This window comes from Dermacentor andersoni, chromosome 7 (assembly GCF_023375885.2).
Source record: "Dermacentor andersoni chromosome 7, qqDerAnde1_hic_scaffold, whole genome shotgun sequence".
NCBI lineage: Eukaryota > Metazoa > Arthropoda > Arachnida > Ixodida > Ixodidae > Dermacentor > Dermacentor andersoni.
This window is the reverse complement of record NC_092820.1, coordinates 126,647,627-126,671,838: the sequence shown is the minus strand read 5'-3', so window position 1 is coordinate 126,671,838 and position 24,212 is coordinate 126,647,627. Positions and strand designations below refer to the sequence as shown.

The following is a 24,212-nucleotide window of genomic DNA, read 5'->3' as shown; positions in this document are numbered from 1 at the left end:
CGGGCTGCGAGGCGAGAATTGTCAAAGCTCGCGCGCACCAACGCACCATGCATCGCAGAGGCCGCGCGTGAACTTCTTTGAGGCACAGCAGCATCGAGCAGCACGCCGATTGGGAGGCACCAGAGAGAGTAACCCTGGTGCATACAAGTCTCCTACATGACACGTTTTGAGCTGGCGATACTGTGTGCCCGCAAAGGTGATGTTCCTGTACTTCTTCAATGATAATCACAGGAACGTCGACATTCATCGTGAGATGACTTCTCTCGGAATTATTGTGCCATTCTTTTGCTGAGCCAAACCTGACGACACAGAAACTGCAGAAATCAGGGAACAGCCAACGCAATACCTGCATCAAATTAATTTTCATAGCGATCACCGTCAAACTCTCCTCGTATAAGTTATTTTAGCGTGCACCAGGTAGTCGAATTTAATATACAGTTTTCAACTGCAGGGTTTTTCAATGCAGATGTAGATTAAGTACGCTGTCGTGTACAGAATCTTTTTTCACAACCTAAAGTTCAAAGGTGTTGGAAATGGCACAAGCAAGCACCCTTGGTAGCAAATTTTCCTCTATGTAATTTACGATTTGCGGAAATTCTTATCTAAACAAATTCAAAATTACTAAGCTACATCATAAGGCGTCCTGCTTTGCTCAAATATGTAGCAATTGATCAATTGAACCTCTAAAATGTTCATTTAGGTATACAAGATGCTTCAGGGCAGGGCAGGGCATGACAGCCCTTAGCACTCCCTTGTGGCGATTCAAGGAACCAGTGTTCCGAATAGTTCAGTAGGCTCTGGTTTTTTTTTCATGGTGCATACAATACTGACTTACTGTCATGCGTGTATCATGTAATGTGATAACTAAATGTGTCATGTATGTGCTTATAGTGCAATTAAGAATACCTGCAGTCGCGCGCAACGTACTGTGAGCTAGAAAGGACATGACACGGCAAGTTATTAGACAAATTTAAAAAAAAAGCCTAAAACCGCGAACACCTAAACAAAGTGGGTTAGGAAAATTGCAGGCACTCATTTATACGAACTCTGTTCGTAGAATTATGTTCTCAAATTTCCTCTCACCCTCACCAGCTCCCATGTCTACATGTACCAGGCTGCGCTAAGAAACATGGTGCACCGGTACCTCACCGGCAATGCGTCGACAATCCCGCTATACTAATATATTGAAACAATCCGTAATCATGTTTCAATTCAACATTGCTGCCGATTCCTTCTAGTAGCTTCAGAATGCGTCCACATTCGCTTTAGCTCACTCAGTCGAACGACTCGCACGAGCCTATACAGGTAAGGTCTCTACGAAGCGTCTGACGTTGACAGCTGGGGTTGTAGGTGGAGTAACAGTCGTTCAGGTACTAATGTGCCATACTAGGCCGACAACCATGCCTCCATGGCCAACACGTAGAAGCAGTCGTAGTTTGCCCAGTCGTATCTTAGGGTAAAAAACAATGGGATGGACGTTGTCAGACTGGTGTCTACAGACTCCGTTGGTATAAGGATTAGCATTTAAAAAAAATCACCGACGATTAGAAAATGCCCCCTTGGGGGCTAAGCAGTGCTGACGCACTTCGCATGGGCTCCTGCATTTTTCGGCAATTTTCGGGACACCTGCTTTTATTCATCGAAAACTGTGGCGTCGACGGAACCGGCACGGAAGTGGTACCGGAGGATATCAAGTTTATGAGCTCGGTACGTGGAATTACCATCATTTTTTGCTGTTTGAAAATTTCGCGCCACGCTAACTTAGCTAACCCTACAAGGCTAAGCGGCCAGCCGAACGCGCGTGACCCGTGACCCGCGGAGCGTGTCCCGTGAGCGCTCGTGAGCCGCCGCTCGCTCTCTTCGAGAGCGACTCGGCGCTGCCGCTGAGTACCAATGGCTGACGCATCCGACGCAGCAAGAGAGAGAGAGAGAGAGAGAGAGAGAGAGAAACTTTATTGAAATTGTAAAGATTTGAAGGAGGGGTGGTCGGAGCCTCTCAGTCCAGGGCCCCACTGGCCTCTGCCGCCTGCCTGACCTGGCTAATTAAGGACTTTTGTCCTGCCAGGTCGGAGCTGGTGAGCTGTGCCTCCCACTGCTCCATTGTCCTACTGGTACTAATCCTATGAGGGTGCTTAGTGCACTCCCAGGTTATGTGTACTAGGGTAGGTATGCCACCGCACCAAGGACAGTTGGCCCTATAACGAGTGGGATACATGGAGTTTAGCAACTTTAAATAGGGGAACACCCCTGTCTGTATTTTACGCCAGTCGGCGGCCTCTTCCCCGTTAAGTTGTGGGTGAGGCGGCGGGTATTATCTTCGGACTCCACGCTGATAAGCAAGGATGTCTTTGGCATTTAAATTGGTGGAATTGTGTGAGGGGTAGTGCGGGTGGTTGGGGTTAGAAGAGGACGCCGTCGCTCGGTTAGTGAACCCTCGAGCTAACGCGTTAGCCTTTTCGTTCCCCTGTACCCCCGCGTGGCCCGGGCACCAGAGTAGGTGATGATGGTGGTTGAAAGATTTGGAGATTATGGCGAGGCTAGCCGCAGTCACGTGCCCCTTGAGAAACATGCGACATGTCTCCTGGGAGTCCGTGACCACGACTGAGTCCCTTTTCGAACGCTCCGCGTGAGCAAGTGCGATCGCCACTGCTAATATTTCAGCCGAGGTGGGGGATCCCGCCGTGGCCGACGCGGTAATATGCTGTTGGCTGATAGCGTTCACGACTGCCAGGGCGTACCTCCTTTGGTAGCGCTGCCCGGTCGCTTCTGCATACACAGCTGCGTCCGTGTAGTACGTGTTGTACCTATGGTTATTAGAGTAGGCTGATTGAATGTGTTGTGCGCGTGCTTTGCGCCTTTCTTTGTTGTACTCGGGATGCATATTCTTTGGAATTGGGGCTACTGTAATTTTGGATCTCATCGAAGGAGGGGGAGGTACGGCCTGCTCTGTGATATAAATGGGGTATGCTGGGATATTGAGTCTAGCCAATATTGCCCTACCAGTTTTTGTGAAGCTGAGGCGCTCCCTCTGTCGCATCAGGGTGGCTTGCCTCAGGTCGTCGGAAGTATTGTGCACTCCCAAAGCTAACATGCGCTCCGTTGAAGTACATTTAGGCAGGCCCAGAGCAGCTTTGAAAGCGGTTCGGATTATTGTGTTAGCCTGCTTTTCCTCCTCCCTGTTCAGGATTTGGTACGGTAAGCCATACGTTATTCGACTAACCACTAAAGCCTGTATGAGCCTTAGGGTATCGTCTTCTCGCATTCTCGCATTCCCGCTTTTCGATACGTCACGCGACGTATCATTTGGGCTATGTTGTTGACTGTGGATTTGAGCGTCTTGAATGTCTGTACTGCTCTCCCGTCGCTCTGAAGCCACAAACCCAGGACTCGCATCGTGGGTACCTCTCGGACTGATTGGCCGTCAACCACGATGTTAATCGATCCTCTGGATTTGTAGCCTTTCGCGTGTGTCCGGATAACCTCAGATTTTTCGGGTGCGCACTTCAGGCCACTCCATCTAGAAAATTTCTCCACCGCTAATACTGCACTTTGGAGCGTATATTCCTTCTCCCCTAGTGAACCTCTGCTCGTCCACAGCGTGATGTCGTCTGCTTAGAGCGTGTAACCTAGGTCGGGTATCCGATCCAGATCGCGCGCGAGGCGACACATCGCCATGTTGAAGAGAAGAGGAGATAATATAGCTCCTTGAGGTGTTCCTTTGTCAGGCATTTTAAATAAATCCGAAGTGATTTGGCCAATACTAATGCTCGCCTCGCGGTTGGAAAGAAACGCTCTTAAGTAATTGAATGTGCGCTCACCACAACCCGCGAGTTCGAGTTCCTCCAATATTGCGGCGTGAGAGACGTTGTCGAAGGCTCCTTTAAGGTCCAGTGCTAGGACTAGTCTCTCGTCGCCGTACGGTATATTAGTTAGAATTTCGTCTCTAAGTAGGAGGAACGCGTCCTGGCAAGATAAACCCGTGCGAAATCTTATGATGGAGTCCGGGAACCAGCTCCGCTCTTCCAGGTATCGCTGCAATCTGCTATGGATAACCCTTTCATAGAGCTTACCTAGGCAGGACGTGAGCGACACCGGCCGTAGTGTATCAATCGAGGGATTCTTTTTTGGTTTGGGGATCATGATTATTTTAGCCAATTTCCACTCTTGGGGCAAGTCTTTCGCTAGGGCTGCCGAATCCATGTTTCGAATCATTGCATTTGTGATCGAGTCTGGGTCCGGTGCCGAGTTTTTAACAGCGGATTGTGCCGCCTCATACACTTCCGCGTGCGTTATATCTTCGTCTAACTTAGGGTTCGCCTCCCCCGCGTATTGTCTCCTCGCGTACGACGATCCCGTGGCAGGTGAGGGTCCTATGTACTTTTTCTGAAGCGCATGAACGAGATCTTGGTCTGTACCCTCGAAGTTGTCTGCTATAATTTGGAGCTTCTTGTTATTCTCAGTACGCGTGCTCATCGTGTCTAGCATGCTTGGTAGTATTCGCCACGTACTGGTCGTTCCGAGAGTTCCTGACAGGAACTCACAGGAACGCAGCAAGAAGTTCACGAGAACTGAACCAGGAAAACAACAGCATTGAAATGCAGGTGGATACGATACAAGAGCAGCAGCAACTGGAAGCGGAGTGGACGTATGAGGAGAGCAGCGGAAAAGTGATAAGAATCCAGAAAAATTGCACACTTGGGAGAGGAGAGGCAAGAAGGATCAGGTGCATAAAAAACCCACAGCCGACGAAGCAGATCAACTACGAGCGCAGCAAGCCGGAGCAACAATACCTATTGCAGGAACCATGCCGCATTATAGAAAACCGAGACTTCAGCCTTTGCCAGTGGACGACACGAAGATCACCTACAGACCTAAGGCGGGATTGGAACTCTCCAATTGGACATTGGTGGCAGTGACACATGCCATCGGCCGAGCTCGCAAGTTGTCCCAAAAATACTTCTATGACAACATCGGGATTCAAGTGCAACATGCCGAGATTATAATAATCGCAAGTACACCAAACAAATACATAGCTTACGTAATGCTCCTCAAGATCACAAGCATCCAGCTTGGAGGGTCCTTTTACGAAGGTAAAGCACATGTCAGGACACCAGAGGGCATCAGCAAAGGCGTAATGTACAACATACCGCCAGGAACTAGCAAAGAAGAACTATTACAAGGGTTACGAGTATCCGCAAGATACACGGTTCTCGCAGCACGCATGATAGGAAGATCGTCAACAGCACTCATCTACTTCAACGGACCGCGCTTCCCATACAACATCATATATAAATGCTGTGACTACCGTGGCAAACCATACAGGAAATCCGTTTCAATACTGCAGAACCTGCTGAGAACTAGGGCACCGGCAAGATAGCTGCCCGAAACCCCTTATCAACTTCTGCTACATATGCAGGATGGAAAATCAACTGGAAGAACGTGACTGCCAACCCAGTTGTAAAATCTGTCAACAACCCCATGAGAGAGCAGGAAAGGGGTGCCGACATAAACTGAAACCAAATCCACCACCGTACAAGATAAGACTGCAATGGGAAAACAAGTTCCAAGAGCAGCAACGCAGATGGAACTCAAATTCAGACTCAGACTTCCCGGCACTATCCGTATCAAGCAGAACCTCACTAAACTGTCCACGCAGATCCAGAAGTGACTCCAAATCAACAGGTGGTCAAGCAAACGATCGACCCCGGTCAAGATCACGGTCTGCATCCCGTGCACGCAACCCACAAAAGTGAGTCACGTATACAGACGCTGCAGGAGGAAATAGACGAGCACAAGATCCCACGGAGACCAACGCGATCTGCGAGCACAACTCCAAAATCAGCAAGCCCTCATCGACGAGCTCATAGAAAGGTGCAAAGAACAAAACACCGCAAATCAAGCCTCGAAACCTCAAGGAATGCCAAACATCCCACCACCCCTTAGGGAAAAAAGAATCAAGGAAATTGTAACAATGCAGGTGTGGAAGCAGATACAGGAGGCCATGACCACTGTTGCAAAGGAGATAACACAACAACTCCAGTAACACATCACCGCTCAGCTGGCCCCTATCCATGCTACCCTCCAAGACCTCAGCAGCTCCATGTTCTATGTCAAGCAGAACCAGGTAACGAAAGCCACTGGAGAAAAGCTACTCAACAACACCGACAGGGCTCGCAAGAAAGCACGTAAAGACCTCCACAATACAGCCAGACCGGAATCCATGACCCGGGGCGAAGAGAACGATATCGAACAAAATGGCGAGTAATACCAAGAAGAGTTTACCACAACTCCCAATGAAGCTGTGGCAATAGAACTGTCGCTCTATCCGAACCAAAAGAGCAAACCTGCAAGAACTGACCAAACTGGAACAACTAGATATCATCACTATCCAAGAAACTTATCACACGAATCTGCGCATACAGTGATATGATACACATACCGGATCTCAGAGAACAGCCATCCTGACGAAGAAAAATCTCACCACGCAAGATCACACAATCCAGGGAACAACCGTAGAACACACCCTAGTGGAAGTGCTACCTGAGAAGAAGACACACCAAAGACTATACGTACTATGCTTATATAGTCCACCGAGGGGTCCGTTATCCGACTTTGTAAACTTCATCACGCAAGCCAGAAGACTATCTAAAGGCTATAAAGTCGCAATAAGGGGGGATTTTAATGCCCCCCATACAGCATGGGGTTACCAGCACACGAACAAGAAAGGAGCGCGAGTGCACGATTCGGCGCCACAGATTCACCTCACCCTCTGGAATTATCCTAAACAAACAACTCAAATAGGCAACAGTGTGTCCAGGGATACAAATCCCGTCCTCACCTTTACAATAGGAATATCCAAGGCGGAATGCACCCGACTGGAAGAAAACCTCGGCAGCGACCACCACATCCTTCAGCTTGAAATCGTGCACCATAAGAAGCCAAGCAGAACCGGAACGGCAAGGCTGACGGATTGGAAGGGCTTCCTAGAACATGACATAGAAGAAAACATCGAAAATATTGAAGAGTGGCGCACCGAAGTGGTCAAGACGGCGGAAAAGCACACTAAAGTCATCCAACTCACGATGGACACGCCGGCCGTAGAGTCTCACCTCCTACATCTTTAGGATGCCAGAAGAGGACCACTGAGACAGTGGAAAAAGATGCAACTTAACCGCAAACTGCAGAAACGAATCGCTCACATAACAAAGCAAGCAGAAGAATACGGAGATCAATTCTAATGTCAGAACTGGCACAAGCTGTGCGACCAACTTCAAGGCACACTCAGCACGAAGAAGACCAGGCATATATTGCGAGCCCTTCTAGCCACCACCGAAACCAAGACCCAGCAAAGACGTGACGTCAAGAAAATCATTAACTCCCATCCAGGAACTGATAAACAAATTCTGGAAGAAATCAAGCGTAAACTTTTCGGAGACATTGCCCCCAAGTTTACCGATCCCCGACCGTACAAAGGCGAACCAAATCTCAGCCTCGACAGCCCTTTCACGCTTCCTGAACTCCATGCCGCCCTTGCCAAATTGACCCGTAACACATCACCAGGAAATGACAAGGTGACCAACAAGATCCTATGAAACCTCCCAGACAAGGCCCTAAATGGACTTCTCGACTACATGAATAACTGCTGGGAAAAAGGTTAGCTCCTAGCAGAATGGAAGCACGCAGAAGTCATTATGACCCCAAACACAACAAGCCACTACAAATCAGCAACCTACGGCCCATCTCCCTTACTTCCTGTGCTGGAAAGCTTCACGAACACATGGTTCACGATCGCCTTTCCACATACCTCGAAGACTCAGGACCCATTTCCGACACAATGTTTGGCTTCCGACAGCTCCTCTCAGCACAAGATATACTACTACAGCTCAAGGAAGACCTCTTCGACTACCTAGAACGCCACAAAAAGTTCTCTATTTTAACAATAGACGTAAAGGAGCCTTCGATAATGTGAAGCATGAAGCAATCTCCCAAAATTTCCAACACACAAAATGCGGAATCCGGACCTACCCATACGTGCACGACTTTCTCAAATATCGCACGGCTACGGTGTGTATCGGCAACATCCGAAGCGACAAGTTCGAAATGCCCAACAAAGGAACTCCGCAAGGGTAAGTCATTTCACCTTTGCTGTTCAATTTCGCCATGATTAAGCTCCCACAACAACTCGAAGGAATCGAAGATTTTATCGATGCAATATACGCTGACAATATACCGTTATGGACAAAAGCGTACACAACAGGCCAACAGCAAACTACCCTCCAAGAGGCAATCGATCAGATAGAACCGACCTCTCAAAATGCGGTCTCCAGTGCGCCCCTGAAAAATCAGAGCTACGTATACTCAAGGCAAGGACCCGGGAAAGACTACCCGCCTACGTCGCTCCAGATCCCAGCGTCAGACTGAATGGAATCGATATCCCTCAAGTTGGCTCCCTCCGCGTCCGTGGCCTCATAATACATAAAAATGGTTCTGGCGCAGCTACATTTCCGAAGCTTCAGAAGACCTTAACACAAGTAACCCATCTCATTCGGCGTATAACCACCCAAAGAAGAGGCCTTAAAGAGCAAGAAACCGTCCAGTTTATCCAAGCACTCCTTATAAGCCGGATTACATACGGCACCCCGTATCTACTCCTCAAGAAAGCTGAAATTGAAAAACTCAACATCATCATTAGAAAAGCAATCAAGGGCGCACTAGGACTCCCCAGTACGACCTCAACCACGACACTCCTCAAACTTGGCCTCCATAACCCCTGGGAAGAAATGAGTGAAGCGCGCAGAGCCAGCCAGCTGGAACGCCTTAAGCTGACTCAAACAGGCAGAGCAGTACTTCGCAAACTCGCATATAGTGAAAACCTCATAGCAGACTCAGACGCGAAAGCCAGATTGCCGCCACTTCTTCGTGACTCTATCTCAGTTGCTCCAGTACCTCGCAACATGCATGCAACATACCACAAAGCAAAAGTTAGAGCGCTTAGCAAGAAATACTCAAAGAACCTCAACACGAGATATACAGATGCGGCCAAATACACAGGTAGAAGAGCATACGCAATTACCGTGACCAACAACCAAAGGAAGGAGCTAATTTCTGCCACCGTACCGGCCAGGAATTCAAAAATGGCGGAGGAAGTGGCCATCGTCCTCGGCATCGCCACATGCAAAGACACAGCAATCATCTTGAGCGACTCGCAAACGGCATGTAGAAACCTACGAATTGGCCGAATTTCTGCCGCAGCAGTAAAGATTCTGAGAGAAATAACAAGACGCCAAGAACTACCCGAAACCAACGTCACATGGAACCCAGGTCACGAACACCTGGCAAGAAACGAAGCAGCACATGCTGTCGCCCGAAAGCATAGCAGCCGGGATTTCTTTCCGCACGGTCTCCGGAACGCGACGAGGGTGGAAGACATTCCCATCAACTACGCCGTAATATTGCAACATTACCGACTGGAAAGATGACAATATCCTCTACCACTTCTAGAATTTAGCAAGGAAGAAGCCACCGCCCTCCGCAGACTACAAACGAATATGTATGTCCATGGAATTATCATGCACCGAATGCACCCCACCAAATTCTCATACCTATGCCGATATTGTGATGTACCAGACACCCTCGAACACATGGTGTTAGTGTGCCCACGCCGCGAGAAAAACAGTTAAGATGATGCCTCAGAACCGCTACAAGCGATCGAAGAAACGTGGGAGGCAATGTTAAAGGCACAGAGCCTGGAAGTTCAGCGAAGTCTGGCGAACCGGGCCCGGGGTGCGGCATTAGCCAACGGCTTTCTGGACTAAGAGAGCCGCCCACCTAGGGCGAAGAAAGAACACCTTTTCGGTGTTTCTTACACTAAACGTTTATCCCTCCTCCTCCGGCGATTACGATACTCCCTAATGCAAAATTGGAGCATAGCTGTACACATGTTCGGTGGGAGGCGATCAGTGGGAAACCACCACTTGTTCTGTTCGGAACGGGAAAGTCACCGGCTCTTCCGAGAATTAAAAAAAAAATAGAAGGGCATGTGTTGTTCGGCATATTAATGTACCTTCAGTGCGTATACATCGCTTCGACGTGGTCAGTTTTTTTCAGTTTTGTGACGTCGCTGGACGGACAGGTGAGGTGGGGGCAGCCCGAAAATTTTTTATCAATAGGGAGGGCTAATGGCAAAAGTGACGTATCATCGGCAAGGTCTATTTTCTTTCTTTTTCTCGGTCTAATCACGCATAACCAGTCAGTACACGTCATGTCAAATGCGGAATTTACGTTCTTTTCGTGACGTCACGTGATAGGAAGGCAATGTGGGGGTGACCTGGAAAAATGTTTAACCAATTGTAGAGGGCTAGCGGCAGAATTCTAATAGAAACATATTCGAATAGGTTTACGTTATAGCCGCCCTGGATACATGGCTAGACACATTGTAAACTGCGGGTTGTGGCTATGGGCATGAGGGCGCATATTAAATAGTTCTAGCCAAGACAAGTGCATCTTGTTGTCATATTCATTGAATAATGCAACTTTCCATGTTAATATTTTCGTAACCACCCAGTTTAACCGATTCGTTTTCTATTCGCCCTACGCTCAAGACTGTTCATACAAGACACCCAAACGCCCACAGTCACTATGACATAGCGCGACCTGTCATTACCATGCTTCGATAACCACTTTCTAGGAGCTCGTAAGGACAACGTAAACGAATGTTTTTCTCCAGTAATCGCAAGGGGACACTGAAGGCAAACACTAAGTATATGTTTAAATATTATTACAGAAACCTCGCAGCGCTTGTTTCATGCCAAGGAAAAGACTTTAGTTACGAAAAATTTACATCAAAAGTGCCCGAATGCTTTTGTCGGAATTCATATGTCCCGCCACCCAACCAGGGAGTGGGACGTTCTATACGCCATCACCGCCGTCTGCTGCAGTCGGTGAGTAATACAGCGCCCGACAGACGGCGGCACGGTTTTTTGCTGAAAATGTAAACCGAGCCAAGACAAAGCGGTTGCAGTTGCAGCTGCTTTTGGTCAAGTAGGGTGGAACGTTCGGGCATCCTGCGACATCGCATGGACGCGGAATTCTATGCCTTTTTTAGCTTGCGCGAGTTTCACGAGCCAGGAAGAACCAGCACAGCACTACGCAATAACGGAACTACTGAAACTCGAAAGCACGGTTGGCGCAGAGTCGAGCGAGAATGATACCTTTCGATAGCCCGCATAATTGACAAGGGTGATGTCAAGAACTTTTTTGTTCTAGAAATACGAAATGTAACCGGACAAGTAGCATCTCCCATCTTTTTCTAATGCAGTAGAATGATGTTTTTATAACGAGTGGCTGAGTAGTAGTGTCGGAATTTAAACCAGGATTGCCTTTGCCATTGGGCAATCCTGGTTATATGAATTTCCTAGGGGAACCTCAAATCGTGTTCTGCATTTACCTGAATTTAGGAATTATTAAGGCTCTGTTCGGGATAACATTAAAGCCTTAGAGATTCTCGAGCGTAGACCTATCACTTTTGCTTGGCTTAATGTTTGCTTTAGTGTCCTTTCAATTTAGTTATCCTATTGGCTACATTTGCCTGGCACTTGCGCCTGAACTTACGATCATCGAAGTGAATGCACTGATACAAAAGAGATACAACGCTTTGGAACTGCTAATACACTTAGGGTGGCTGTATGTAGTTGTTGGAAAATCACATCTTTTACACTGTTTTAGCGCAGGCACAGCGATGTGAACATAAAAAAGACCCTAATGAATGAATGAATGAATGAATGAATGAATATTTTATTCGTCCCACTCAATGTGCGGGACTCAGAATATGTGCTGTCGAATGTACCTTGTATGTGCGTATCGTGGTATCGTAACCTTGACAAAGATACTTGGGGAAGGCTCTTCTGTGCGCTGCATAATCAGCGAATGTGCTTTTATAAGTTTCACTGCTGTGCATTTCGGTACTGTGGCCAAGCCTATAAGGGACATTTGATTTTATGGAACGCACATATGTACTCCGGTCAGGCTCAGGTTTTCATAAACCGGGCGGCGCAGGATCTTACTTGCACCGAAGGGGCAGCGGGGGTCTCAAAGATGGAGCCTGGGTCGTCCATGGATTGTGGTCGCCGATTGAGGAGCAGCGGGCTGTAAGAGGAGCGGCAGGGGCGTGTTTTTGCATGCACTCATCGCTTGGCTAGGTTTATGCATATGGGGCGCGCGGAAGCCTCAGTGACCCCCTCCCCCCCTCTTTCTCTTAAGCCACTGACCAGTCAGGGTACCAATTTTCGTGTCCCCGTTGCTCCTTCGGTGTGACGGGGGCCACGTCAAAGCATGCAAAACTAGGACACGTGCTGTACCATTAGTACTTGCACAAATTACCACCTCTTCAGTACGATATGCTGTATATGCTTCTTTGCACAGCATTACTGTAGAGCGGCAAAGTCAACACTGAAAGCCCAAAATATCCTTGTTGATGTTATTACGCAGACACTTCTGGGACGACACGGGGCGGAGGAGTTGGTTTGTCACTGGATGATGTAGGCCGGGAAAGTCGTAGTGGTAGTAATGGTAGGAGGAAGTGGGGGAGTAGGAAAAGGATGGTGCAAGCTACAAACGGGTCTAGCCTTGCAGAGGCATGCCGGGACTTGCTCCGCCCTAGCATCTTTTTATTGCTTGTGGGTATAAACATGCATACGAATCAGCAGTTCATCGTTGCATGCAGTTTGTTCCATATCCAAAGAGGCAATTACCTGCATAACGTGAGTGCTAAACGGTGGAATTAAACTTCACCACTCGTTGAATAGAGGTAAGTCGTAGCGACCACTTCATGATTCGCATTTCTTATGTTTAATTAACGGAATTTGCATCGAGAAATTTCAATGCGAAGGCACTTATGCGACAACAGAAGGAATACCTTATGTAACATTGTTGTGTACTGCCCAATGAGGTTTTTCACCTTAGCAAAAATGAAAATTTGGGTTGAGTTGGTACGTCAGCATGGCGAAGGTAATTTCATTCACTTTTATACTCATACTGTAAGCTTAAGCAATTCCTATGCAAACAATGTCGTATGAATTGCATGAGCGTACTTCATTGAGCATTATGGTAAATGTTTACGAAATTTTGCCGTAGCATTGACCGATTCACTCGCACTCTTTCAGCACCGTTTTGAGTTTTTGGCGAAACAACGGGTAGAGCTCAGCCCTGGTACCTTCACTCTCTGCATCGGCGTTCACACCGGAAAAGACCCGTAAGATAGAAATTTTCTGCTGGAATTAATAGTTTCTTTATTTTATTTTATTTTCCATTTAAAAGTGCAGAGAAGTTAGCTGGATGGCTTATGAGCTAAAGTCTATGTTAGTCCAATCACTTGGCCATGTACTTCAAACAGTTTGCACCCTTTAGAGGGCTGGTTTGTACAATGACTAATGTTCTTGCAATCTAAAAAGGTATGCTCTCCTTGGTATGTACTTCTGGTAGAAATCAGTTTTTGCCATCATACTTGCTTGCATTTTCTTGAAAACTCTGCGCTCGCTAATTTCTTGTCGAGAATGTCATGTCACGCCGATGACGCGCATGTCTTTCGTGACCAGTGATTACCGGGCACGCATCGCTAAAGGAAAGCCAGCGTTTTAGGTTCTGGAACGAAGATACGCCTCAAATGGCGTAGCTCCTTTTAGAGTCAACTCTTAGAGCTGTAAAAAAGAAAGAAATATTGTTCATGACGGCTAACTCAAACTACACCTGTGAAAACAGTTCCAATAATCAAATAGTTGAAAAGTTCTTTAATAATTTTAGGAACCTATTTTTTGCGCAGACATATCTGACGGGAGTTAGAAAGTGCAAGCATGAAATTATTTCATGCTGTGTGTTCTCGTTGTGCTGCGACGGCTAACGTCGTGTGGGCTACCCATGAAAAGTGGTCGTTTTTATTTACTCCTAAGCATCAATGATTGGTTCTCACCCCTTAAGCGCTAGCGTGAATGCAATGAGATAGACCAAGCACCCTTTGTACACCAATAAGGGCTTTCTGATGTTTACAACGGCTGGTAACTTACGCGTTCGATGAAAATTCGCAAAATCTACAAAAATTTTTTTTGCAGGAAAAAAGCGCAGCGACGTAAACGAGAAGAAAGGAAGTTAACAGAGGGGCTCTATTTTTATGTCATATCATAAGAAGCCAACAAACACTGACAGCAAGGACAACATAGGGGTAATTACGTTTGTGTAATAAATGAAGTAAAGAAAATTTTTACTTGATTTATCACGCACAAGTAATTTCCCTTAAGTAGGCCTTGGCGTCAGTGTTTGTTGGCTTCGGATAGCACAGCCAAGTAGACATTTTAGTTCATGCGAAGAGATGTTTCAGTGCATTGCGTGAAGTCAATATATATATATATATATATATATATATATATATATAGATTCGGTGCAAAAACTGTCCCGAATGAAATATTCACATATTTAACGAGAACCGTAATAGAACTCCGCTTTGATGGAAGTGAAGGAGACTACAGAACCAATTCGTTCACAAAATGTCGGAAGAGGAAAGAGACACACGTATGAAGTACATTTGGCTTCAAAAAAGAAAATGCTAGCGAAAAACGTCAGCAACGCAAATCGGATATTTTTTTTTCTTTCACGCTGGAATAACACATGGGCAAAACGGAGCACAAGGGTAGTGGCGATGAGTCACGGAAGAGGAAGCCTACTCCTCAACCTCGAAAAAAGCGCAAGAAAACAACAACACAAAACATGCTTTCCACGGCAGCGGATGGGGAAAGCACCTGGGTGATAATGGACAAGGATGACTATGCTAAGCAGGTCCACAGACCATTGTTTTTACTGTGTATTCTACCAAACACTCACTTATGAAACTACTGAAGATTTTAAACCTGAGCTCAAGGACAGGATCTAAGGAGCTAAGCGGTGGAAACACAGCGCACACGAAACCATTAGCAGTCGGCGCACTATATATGTCCTCATCGCGGATCACATTCAAAATAGGCACCTCGAGGCCACGCCATACGCGGCATGCCCCAGGGTAAGATGCCCCCTTCTTCCCTTCTTTCCTCCCTCCCTCCCCTCCTCCTAGTGCCTTTCTAGCGACGGAATACGGCGCGCTTTCCCCGATCTCTCCTCCCTTGCGCGCGCAAGGTTTAGCCTCCATCGTCGGCTCACGCTCGCACATTTTCGCTCGCGCATACAGCATACAGCGCACGGCTACGATGTTATCGCCTATGGACTTTATACGTAACGTCACAGCGACAACGGAGGCAGAAATGCGCCCCGAGTGTCCATATATTTGCTATCGCAAAAAATATTTACGCCATACTTTGATCGAACCGACTTTAATCCTAAGCCGTGGCACCGGATTTATGCCTTGAAACAAATCACATTACCAGGTCTATCCGGAAACTACAAATACACGGAAAGTAATCAGCACCGCGTCTAACTTCTCTGTCCAAATTAAAGGAAACTTTAGCTGTGACACAGCCAATGTGGCCTACCTTCTTGAACGTAATATCAGTAATCTACAGTATATTGGTCATTCAGAGGCACTTTTCAGGATACAATGCAATGCCCGCCAGTTACACGCAAAAACTCTTTTGAATTTCCCCGTAGCCAAACATGTCAACCTTCCTGGTAACTTTTTGAATGACTTAAAAGGGACAGTATTGGAATCATGCTCTCGCTCAGACGACGCCCGGAAACCTCATCAATCCCGCCTTCTTTATGAGTTTATGCCACAGCCCGGGGTATTAATGAAAGCACCGGGAAACTCACGCGCTTGAATTAATTTAGGAACTCTGCAGGTACAAGTTGGAATGAGTTTGCCCAGGACACAAGCAACTAGAGATCGCAGGGCGAGGCCGTGTTCCTTGCAGTGGACATAAATATATAATGATTATGATGATGATGATGATTGCCGCTCAGAAGAGTGCTGAGTTACGACACATTTTCTATTGGTGCGCACAATTAAAGCTTGGAACATAGATGTGCTGTACTTTACAATAGCGAGTACCAGAAACTTATTATCGCTAGTCAATCATTTATTCGTTTAACCACCACGAAACGTCCAGTCTTAGCGGATTGATTTCATGCACTTATTGCTGGTTCTCATGCCATATGACTGGCGTTAATTTGAATGTGTGTCTGGGTGGATGTGTGCAGATAACGTGCGAGAAACATACAAAACCAGGCAGACGATGCTCGTCCCTTTGTCACTGTGCGACGAGCGGTACTCTCTCTTGCCGTCGTTCCGAGTTTGAAGTCCTTTCTCTGAAGGTTATCGATACAACACTGGCAGATGAGTGATTTTTTTTTCTTTATTCTCGAGAAAAGCTGTGTATCGCCAAGGACCAGCGAAAGCAGCAGTCTTTGTGTAGCAGTGGCCTGCAGCTTAGGTCCCCGAACGTAATCGCACAGACTCTTTCCATACTTTTTATATGCCAATTACTGTTCTTTGGAGACCCCAACTCCACAAGTCTTCCCACATTATGCGGCATCAATAGAGTATTGTGCGTAACCGATCACCCAGTTACAATTGTGACGGCTGATCGTGCAGTGACAGGGTAGAAGCGGTAATGGGCTTCGCGTCTGAGCGCCCCCTTGTTCACGCTCTCGCCTGCAGCAACGCGCGGCTCACCGCCGGTAGCGCCATCTCCTTCCTCTAGAGCAAACTACTCCACTGATAGGGTCTATAGTTTTCTTGGAACCTCTCCAGGTTATCGCGGACGGTTTCCGCTAATATAGAATGAGAAGAGGGTAGCACCTTCAGAAAGAGAAGCTGCAGCAAACTCGCATTTGCGGTTTCTTGATATATGAGATAAAAGCGCTTCGTGACATCGCAGGCCACAAGCTGGTCACGCCTCTTTTTTTATATTAAAGGCATATGCAAATCGGCGAATAAAATGGTAAACCAGTGGTAAGCAGCGGCCACGTAAGCATTTTACTCTACATACTTTTTCTGACAAAGTTAAAATGCAAGGAACCTTTCACAATCCCGCGAGATTCTCACAAGTATCTGATTTCATTCGTACTGTAAGAAAAGTTCCTAAGTCCGCATAAGCAGGCAGATGAAGCGCTTAATTTGTTAAAGCGATTTACTTATTGAAAAGAGCAGCCAGCTCAGCATAATTAAACAGGATAGGTTTCGCCATGCGAAATAATTCAAGCGCCACTCTGCGGCTGTGGCGCTGCATTACAAGGAAAGCTGACGAGCACAATACATAAAGGTCACAAAGAATTTAGATAGAAGCAAACTTTATTTTTATCTCTTGACGGGTGGCGCCGGTCATCCCCGAGGTAGACGCGCCCACAACCATTCATTTGATGGGTAGGTCTTTATCGGCCACCCACACACACGCGCGCGCACGCACGCACGCGCGTGCACACACACACACACACACACACCCACACACACGCGCGCGCACGCACGCACGCGCGTGCACACACACACACACACACACACACACACACACACACACACACACACACACACACACACACACACACACACACACACACACACACACACACACACACACACACACACACACACACACACACACACACACACACACACACACACACACACACACACACACACACACACACACACACACACACACACACACACACACACACACACACACACACACACACACACACACACACACACACACACACACACACACACACACACACACACACACACACACACACACACACACACACACACACACACACACACACACACACACACACACACACACACACACACACACACACACACACACACACACACACACACACACACACACACACACACACACACACACACACACACACACACACACACACACACACACACACACACACACACACACACACACACACACACACACACACACACACACACACACACACACACACACACACACACACACACACACACACACACACACACACACACACACACACACACACACACACACACACACACACACACACACACACACACACACACACACACACACACACACACACACACACACACACACACACACACACACACACACACACACACACACACACACACACACACACACACACACACACACACACACACACACACACACACACACACACACACACACACACACACACACACACACACACACACACACACACACACACACACACACACACACACACACACACACACACACACACACACACACACACACATTTAGGGAGCCCCGAAAATGGGTGGCCTGCCCATTACAACAAAAAAGAATTGAAATTCTACCCCGGAGGGATGAGTGGCAACGGAGATAGTTGTCGAAGAAGACGGTGATATTGCCCACGCCAAATCGCCCACGGACACAAAAAAAATGCACAATACCCTAGCCATAAACAGCTTCATTGTAAAAAAAGTATATTTGACACAGTGGTCAATGTCGGTGCGCACCGCTGTACACATCTTGAGAAAACTGCACCAGCGGCAGAGACCGACAAGACGTGCGAGGATTGAGCTCAAGAGGCTGCGTTTTTTTGGTTTTCTACTTCATTAGTGTTCCGAAACGCGCGTTTCCAGGGGTCCTCATATATATATATATGTCAATGCGCTTGAAGGCGGTGCGTTTGTAAACAGCGAACTCGTCAACACTTATCAGCACCTGATACACAAAAGCAGTGCCAGAGCTCGGTAGTGCATGGAACAGCGAGGGATGGAGAACATAGCTCAACCACCTACCCTGCTCAAACATGACACTGGCACGGATGGCCTGCGATCGGCCGTAAGTCAACTGCTGACCTGCACTTCAATGGTCATCGCCTTTCTCCTTCGTTTCCACTTGTCTCGCGTATGCGTGACCCGACTCGCACAATTCCAGCTCACACACTCGGAACGCGAATTCAAGTCGAACAGTGGTCAGTGGTCAGTAGTGACTTCCATTGAGCTTTGATCAGCTTTCACCAGTGGCACTGCTACCGAAGCTTTCACTTTTGAAACGTGACCTATTTTCTCGCGGACGCAACGAACCCGGGGGTTTGTAGTGCAACAGGAGCATGCCTTATATGCCAGAGTCAAAAATATGAGTGCGTACAGGGCTATTACCTCAAATGTGAAGGATGACGCGCGTCACCACGAAATTAAAACAAACGCTAAACAAAAATTTTCATTTCAAAGCGTTGCCAGATTAATAGGCAAATTTCGAATATCCTTTATTATTTACCTACTTGCATACATAAAGTATGGAGTAAGTGATCGCAGAATCTTTTTAATAATACGCTTCCTTCTTTCCAGCATACGTGTAATCAAGGGCAATAAGAACGAAAACCTCGGGAAGCCTCCAAGATCGCAGGTCACAATCACAATACAGGTGACCATCAGCAGGGTCATCTTCGTCACCAACTACGACACGGTGGTTTCGATAGCCGATACTAGCGGCGGCATGCCTGAATTTTCAAACAACTTCATAATGAAACGGATCGTGCACGTAAGTGTAGAGCCTCATTTGATGCCTTTGCATTTAATACAGATGTTAAACTAAAGAAGCGATCGAGCTACCTAGTGCTCACTATTCGCGAATTAGGGTTGCGGTGCTTTGAGTTGCCAAGTATATTTAGTTACACCAGGTGGTGTGTGCACAATCCGAGCAGGATCGAAAGAAATAAGTACCCGTGATAATTAGCAATATTGTTGACAAAGAGATCATGACAAGCGGCCCGAAACTAGACGCGACGGAACAACGCGCCATGCCATATGTATATCACCTCGGTTTGTCCTTCTCTTGTCCCAACATATGAGTCACATCTTACTTTTGAGAGTATATTGTTGCATAAATCCCGCCGCTTAACACTTGATACGCCTCTGATGGGAACAGTGTTGCACGTTTCAAGTATACGGGTCAATTGGATGTTTGACCGCCGCATATTAGAACTCTCCTGCACACGTGTCGCGGCCGAATAACCGTGACGACGCTCATATATGCAGCGTATGTCGTGCACACACACACGTACACACGCACACGCACACGCACACGCACACGCACACACACATATATATATATATATATATATATATATATATATATATATATATATATATATATATATATATATATCTATATACGCGCTATATCTACTGGCACGACCTATATACTAGGTAGACGCTGAAATACTGTAATGACAAAACGCCTGAAATCACGGTTTTTCGTTTCGGATGACGCATTTCATTTCAGAGATTTCATCCACAGCGTATGCCCTTTATGTTAAAGATGTTTGGATAATAAAAAATATCAATTGCAAAACAATATTTGGATGACAATCTCAACTTGCACTAATTTCATTGTCATTGTACCCGGCAGAAGTGTCTTCCGCGGACCAGGCAGTGGCGCAGTAGTGATGACGTCATACGCCTTTTTCCCGGCGTCCTGCAGTTTTCAAGGGTGCCAGAAACTTTTCGGCGCGTACCCGCCGTGGTAGCGTAGTGGCTTTGGCGTTGCTCTGCTAAGCCCCAGAACACGGTATCGCACTGGGGCACCGGCGGCAGCATTTCGATGAGGACCAAATGAGAAAGAAAATAAAAAAAAAAATAAAAAAGCGAAAAATACAGACGCCCGTGTACCTTGCATTGCAAGCGCGTTAAAGAACCTCAGGTGGTCGAAATGAATTCAGAGTTCTCAGGAAGGTGTGCCTCATAATCATATGGAGCATTTGGCATGCAAAAACCACACATATAAAGAAAAAAGAAGCTTCGGCGCATCTGCTATCGCACCCGGTGTATTGTCGGATCGGCGTAAAGTTAGAGCCCTGTCTTGGGAGTTCCAATCCTAGGATAAACCTTGCTATCACTGGGAATGGTTCGCCCTGCGGGAAAAACTCCGGTCCTGGGTCAATTCGAAATTACATCGCGAACGTTTCTAACCCCCCCGTGGACCTACGTACAAATATTCTAGGCCTACAAAACGCTGAGTCTTGCAAATGCGCTTCAGACCCAGTGTTGACAATTTGTGAACACGACAGCTCTATTGGTAGAGAAATGGGTACCCTTTTTTATTTCGGACATTGAAAAGAAATCAGAAGAACAAGAACTCATGAACTCCCATGTCGCTAGCTTTAAGCGCCTGATTACTGGCAACTAAAATTATTATTATTCAGTGTTGAAATGGGGTGCTTTAAAAATAGCTAAGTTAAGCAACTATAGTTGGTACTTGCGTGCTCAGTACACTGGGTATGAGACGCAAGTCCCTTGCATAACCCAAGATGCTTTTTGGACGCAGCAATAAGTGCGAAGCCAAAGGCTTCCTTTCCTCTGCGAAGTTTTCGACTGCTGCGTATGCATGGGTAGTGCTTCCAGGCACTTCACAACGCGCTATGGCTTGGAACCACATCACTTAGATGTTTTCAATAATGTAAGCGTGTTTTGCGTTTGCGTACAGGGTGAAGTAGGGTAGGCAAAGGAACAAATTGGAAAAGAAAGATGTCTTCTGCCCATTGTTTCAAGTGAAGTGTAGATAAGTTAATATTTTTGACGAATATAGCTTCGAATTACTCAGCTACGAAAAAAAAGAAATCAGGTATAACGCTAACATCGCAACATAGGGCAATGAACAGGCATCACAATTTTAGAAGGTATATGCGTTAGACAGCAGCAATTTATTAAAGAGGAAACCATGCACCGTCCGATGCATAAGGCACCCCGTGCCTGGCGCTCGTTCTTTTCAGGGGTGTGCTTTGCCTGCAGACAAATGCTCCAAGTCCCCTATCCGTCCTAAGGATATCCCCTACCTTCAAACCGCAACACTAAGAGGACTATAAATCACAGTGTTGTCATCTCAACATAGTTTCCCCCTCCTTGTCACTCTCCATTCTTCGCGCCGTCAGACTTTTCAAAAATCACTCAGCTTTTCCAGTTATGTACTAAAAGAACGCGACGAACTTGAGTATGGCAAGTTTTATGTGTGGGCAAGTCTTCTTTACTATATTTTGCAAACTGAGGCCAAGGAGGCTCCTGGCACATCCGTTTAGCAGAAATGTGAAAAAGCAAACGCCTTCAGACTGCGCATTGTTTCAAAATCCTATTGTTGTTTATTTCGCGGTAAGAGGTTTTAATACAATAGAGAATGATGGGTCACAGTTTCATCCTTTAAAACTCCGCAACTGTACCTAGCGGCACTACTTCAGTGTGAAGTCAAAGATTTCAAAACAATTTTTCCCTACGTTTGCTGAAATTTCCTGGAATTAAGTTCAATCCTTCCCGCTTATAGAACACAATGTACTGTATAATTACCAATGACATTTAAATAGCACCGATCAGACGTCATCAAAATCCACTTGCTGTGGCATGGTTACTAGCGTGAACAAGGCTAACGAATAAAAAAAAAAGATGGCACAGGATCGAGCGCGCTGTCCAGTTCCCCCCTTTTTTACCCCACTAGTCATGTTCATGCTAGTAGCTCTGTCAGAGCAACATTATAAACACCTACTAGCCCACCTTTCTGCGTTAATCAATATCCATGACGTCACGTCGTGTGGGCGCGGGACCTTCAAGGGGCCGTCACCAGCTGATTGTCGTTTTCGCACTCACAAAGCCTCCTGCCAATATTTGCAGTGTTGCTGTTCATGATTATTTATTGACATCTCTTTTAATATGGGGCGGTGACAAATATTCACCTAGCCTGCTTCAGTGAATAAGGAATGCTATTGCAAGTTTTCTTAATTATAACGTTTTCTCTGCATCTTAATCTTTTTTCTCTTGCCTAAAATTTCTATTGGTGCATTATACCATTATACTAAGCCTGGAACCGATCTGGTTCTATCAATCCCTTCTCTGATTTCTTCCACCAATACTCTAAACGTATCCTGTGTATCTCAACTGCGGAACAGTGGATGCTTCCATTCACTTGATATCCAATCACTTCTGGAAGGTGTACGTTACCTGTTGGTCTCGCTCGATGAATAGCTTCGCATTACATTAGGGTGTTCTGACTTGCTGCCAGATCTTTGCTGCAACAGGAGGGGATGAATGATGATGTTTTATTGGTCTCTCCTTTGAAAGGGGCGGCGAATATTCGTCACCTAGCCTGCTTGAGTTATTGAGGCATGCTTTTGATTCTAGCAATTGTATACAGTTCCTTGTTCTTTTTTCTCTTCCTCAAAACTTTTTCTCTTTCTGTAGCCACAAATTTTTGCAGCTCAAATTATGTTTGACTTTATTGTGCCTTTAAGGCAAGCTACCTCAAAATCTGTGTTGGTCAGACTATTGAGGCGCAGCAAATTTGATTCCGCCATACTTCGGTACCACAATTTCACTATTGAAAATTCTGCTCGCAAGTGAATAAGTAAAAACTTTTAGTAAATGTCTTTTTTTGAACACATATACATTGCACTTTAACATGAAGGCATACAATTTCCGCCTCTTTGACATAAGCAACTAGAAAAAATTCTAAACCAAGCCTTCCGCCGGAGACCAGTGAAAGAACAGTCTGCTCGACATTACAGAAAACGGCGCGGATGTATGCTTCTCGTTGTGTAGGGCTTCCTTTGACTATGGCACAGCTCATTTCTGCACGTCAATCGCATCACAAAAAATAACTCGAAAGAAATGTTATGCCAGTGCTACTGCAAATAAAAGAAAGTTACAATACCTTTTTCATTGAGATCTGTTCATTAATTTTTTTCAGGAGTTAAACTACTGACTTCAATGCTCCAGTGTTTCTTCAATGGACTTACTAGCAGCTCACATATTTTCAATAAACACTTCATTGCACGTCAATATGCATTTTCTACCCCCACATCAACATAATAAACTTGTATCAACGGCCTGAAAAATGTGTTGTCCTTGTGATCATTCATGAATCCTTTCCTGTATGTGGCACTGGCCTATGTGTATAGTATATACGATGGAGTGGAATGGAGATGTGATTGTCGGATACTATCTCCTGTGGCAGGTCCCCTTGTGGTTAAGTAGTTGGCTGCGTTGGCGAACGGCATAGTGAACACAGCGGAAACGTGCTGATCATTAACCTCTACCGGCAGAGTGCAGACAGAGATCTCAATATTCTCAAGCGCTTGCTTATCAAGGCATACTTGCAGAGTCGGTTGTCCTAGGCTAACTTAACGTAAGTTTCCTCTGTATACTTCATTTAAAACAACGTATATTCACATTACAAAGTATCAACTGTTTATGATTTAGTGTAAGT

The 24,212-nt window shown here is 46.2% G+C and overlaps 1 protein-coding gene across 2 annotated transcripts in view; it reads left to right on the top strand.

The window, feature by feature from the left end:
* LOC129384279 (uncharacterized) overlaps positions 1-23,827 on the top strand; it is an 86,346-nt gene extending 62,519 nt beyond the window's left edge. Inside the window, exons 6-8 of one of the 2 annotated variants that reach the window (XM_072289327.1) lie at positions 13,161-13,249; positions 19,313-19,505; positions 23,694-23,827. In XM_072289327.1, coding sequence (XP_072145428.1) covers positions 13,161-13,249; positions 19,313-19,505; positions 23,694-23,708 — 297 coding nt within the window. In that variant the 3' untranslated portion in view covers positions 23,709-23,827. The remainder of the gene's footprint in view (positions 1-13,160; positions 13,250-19,312; positions 19,506-23,693) is intronic. The other variant, XM_072289328.1, reaches the window with a different exon arrangement.
* The last annotated feature ends 385 nt before the right edge of the window (positions 23,828-24,212 follow it).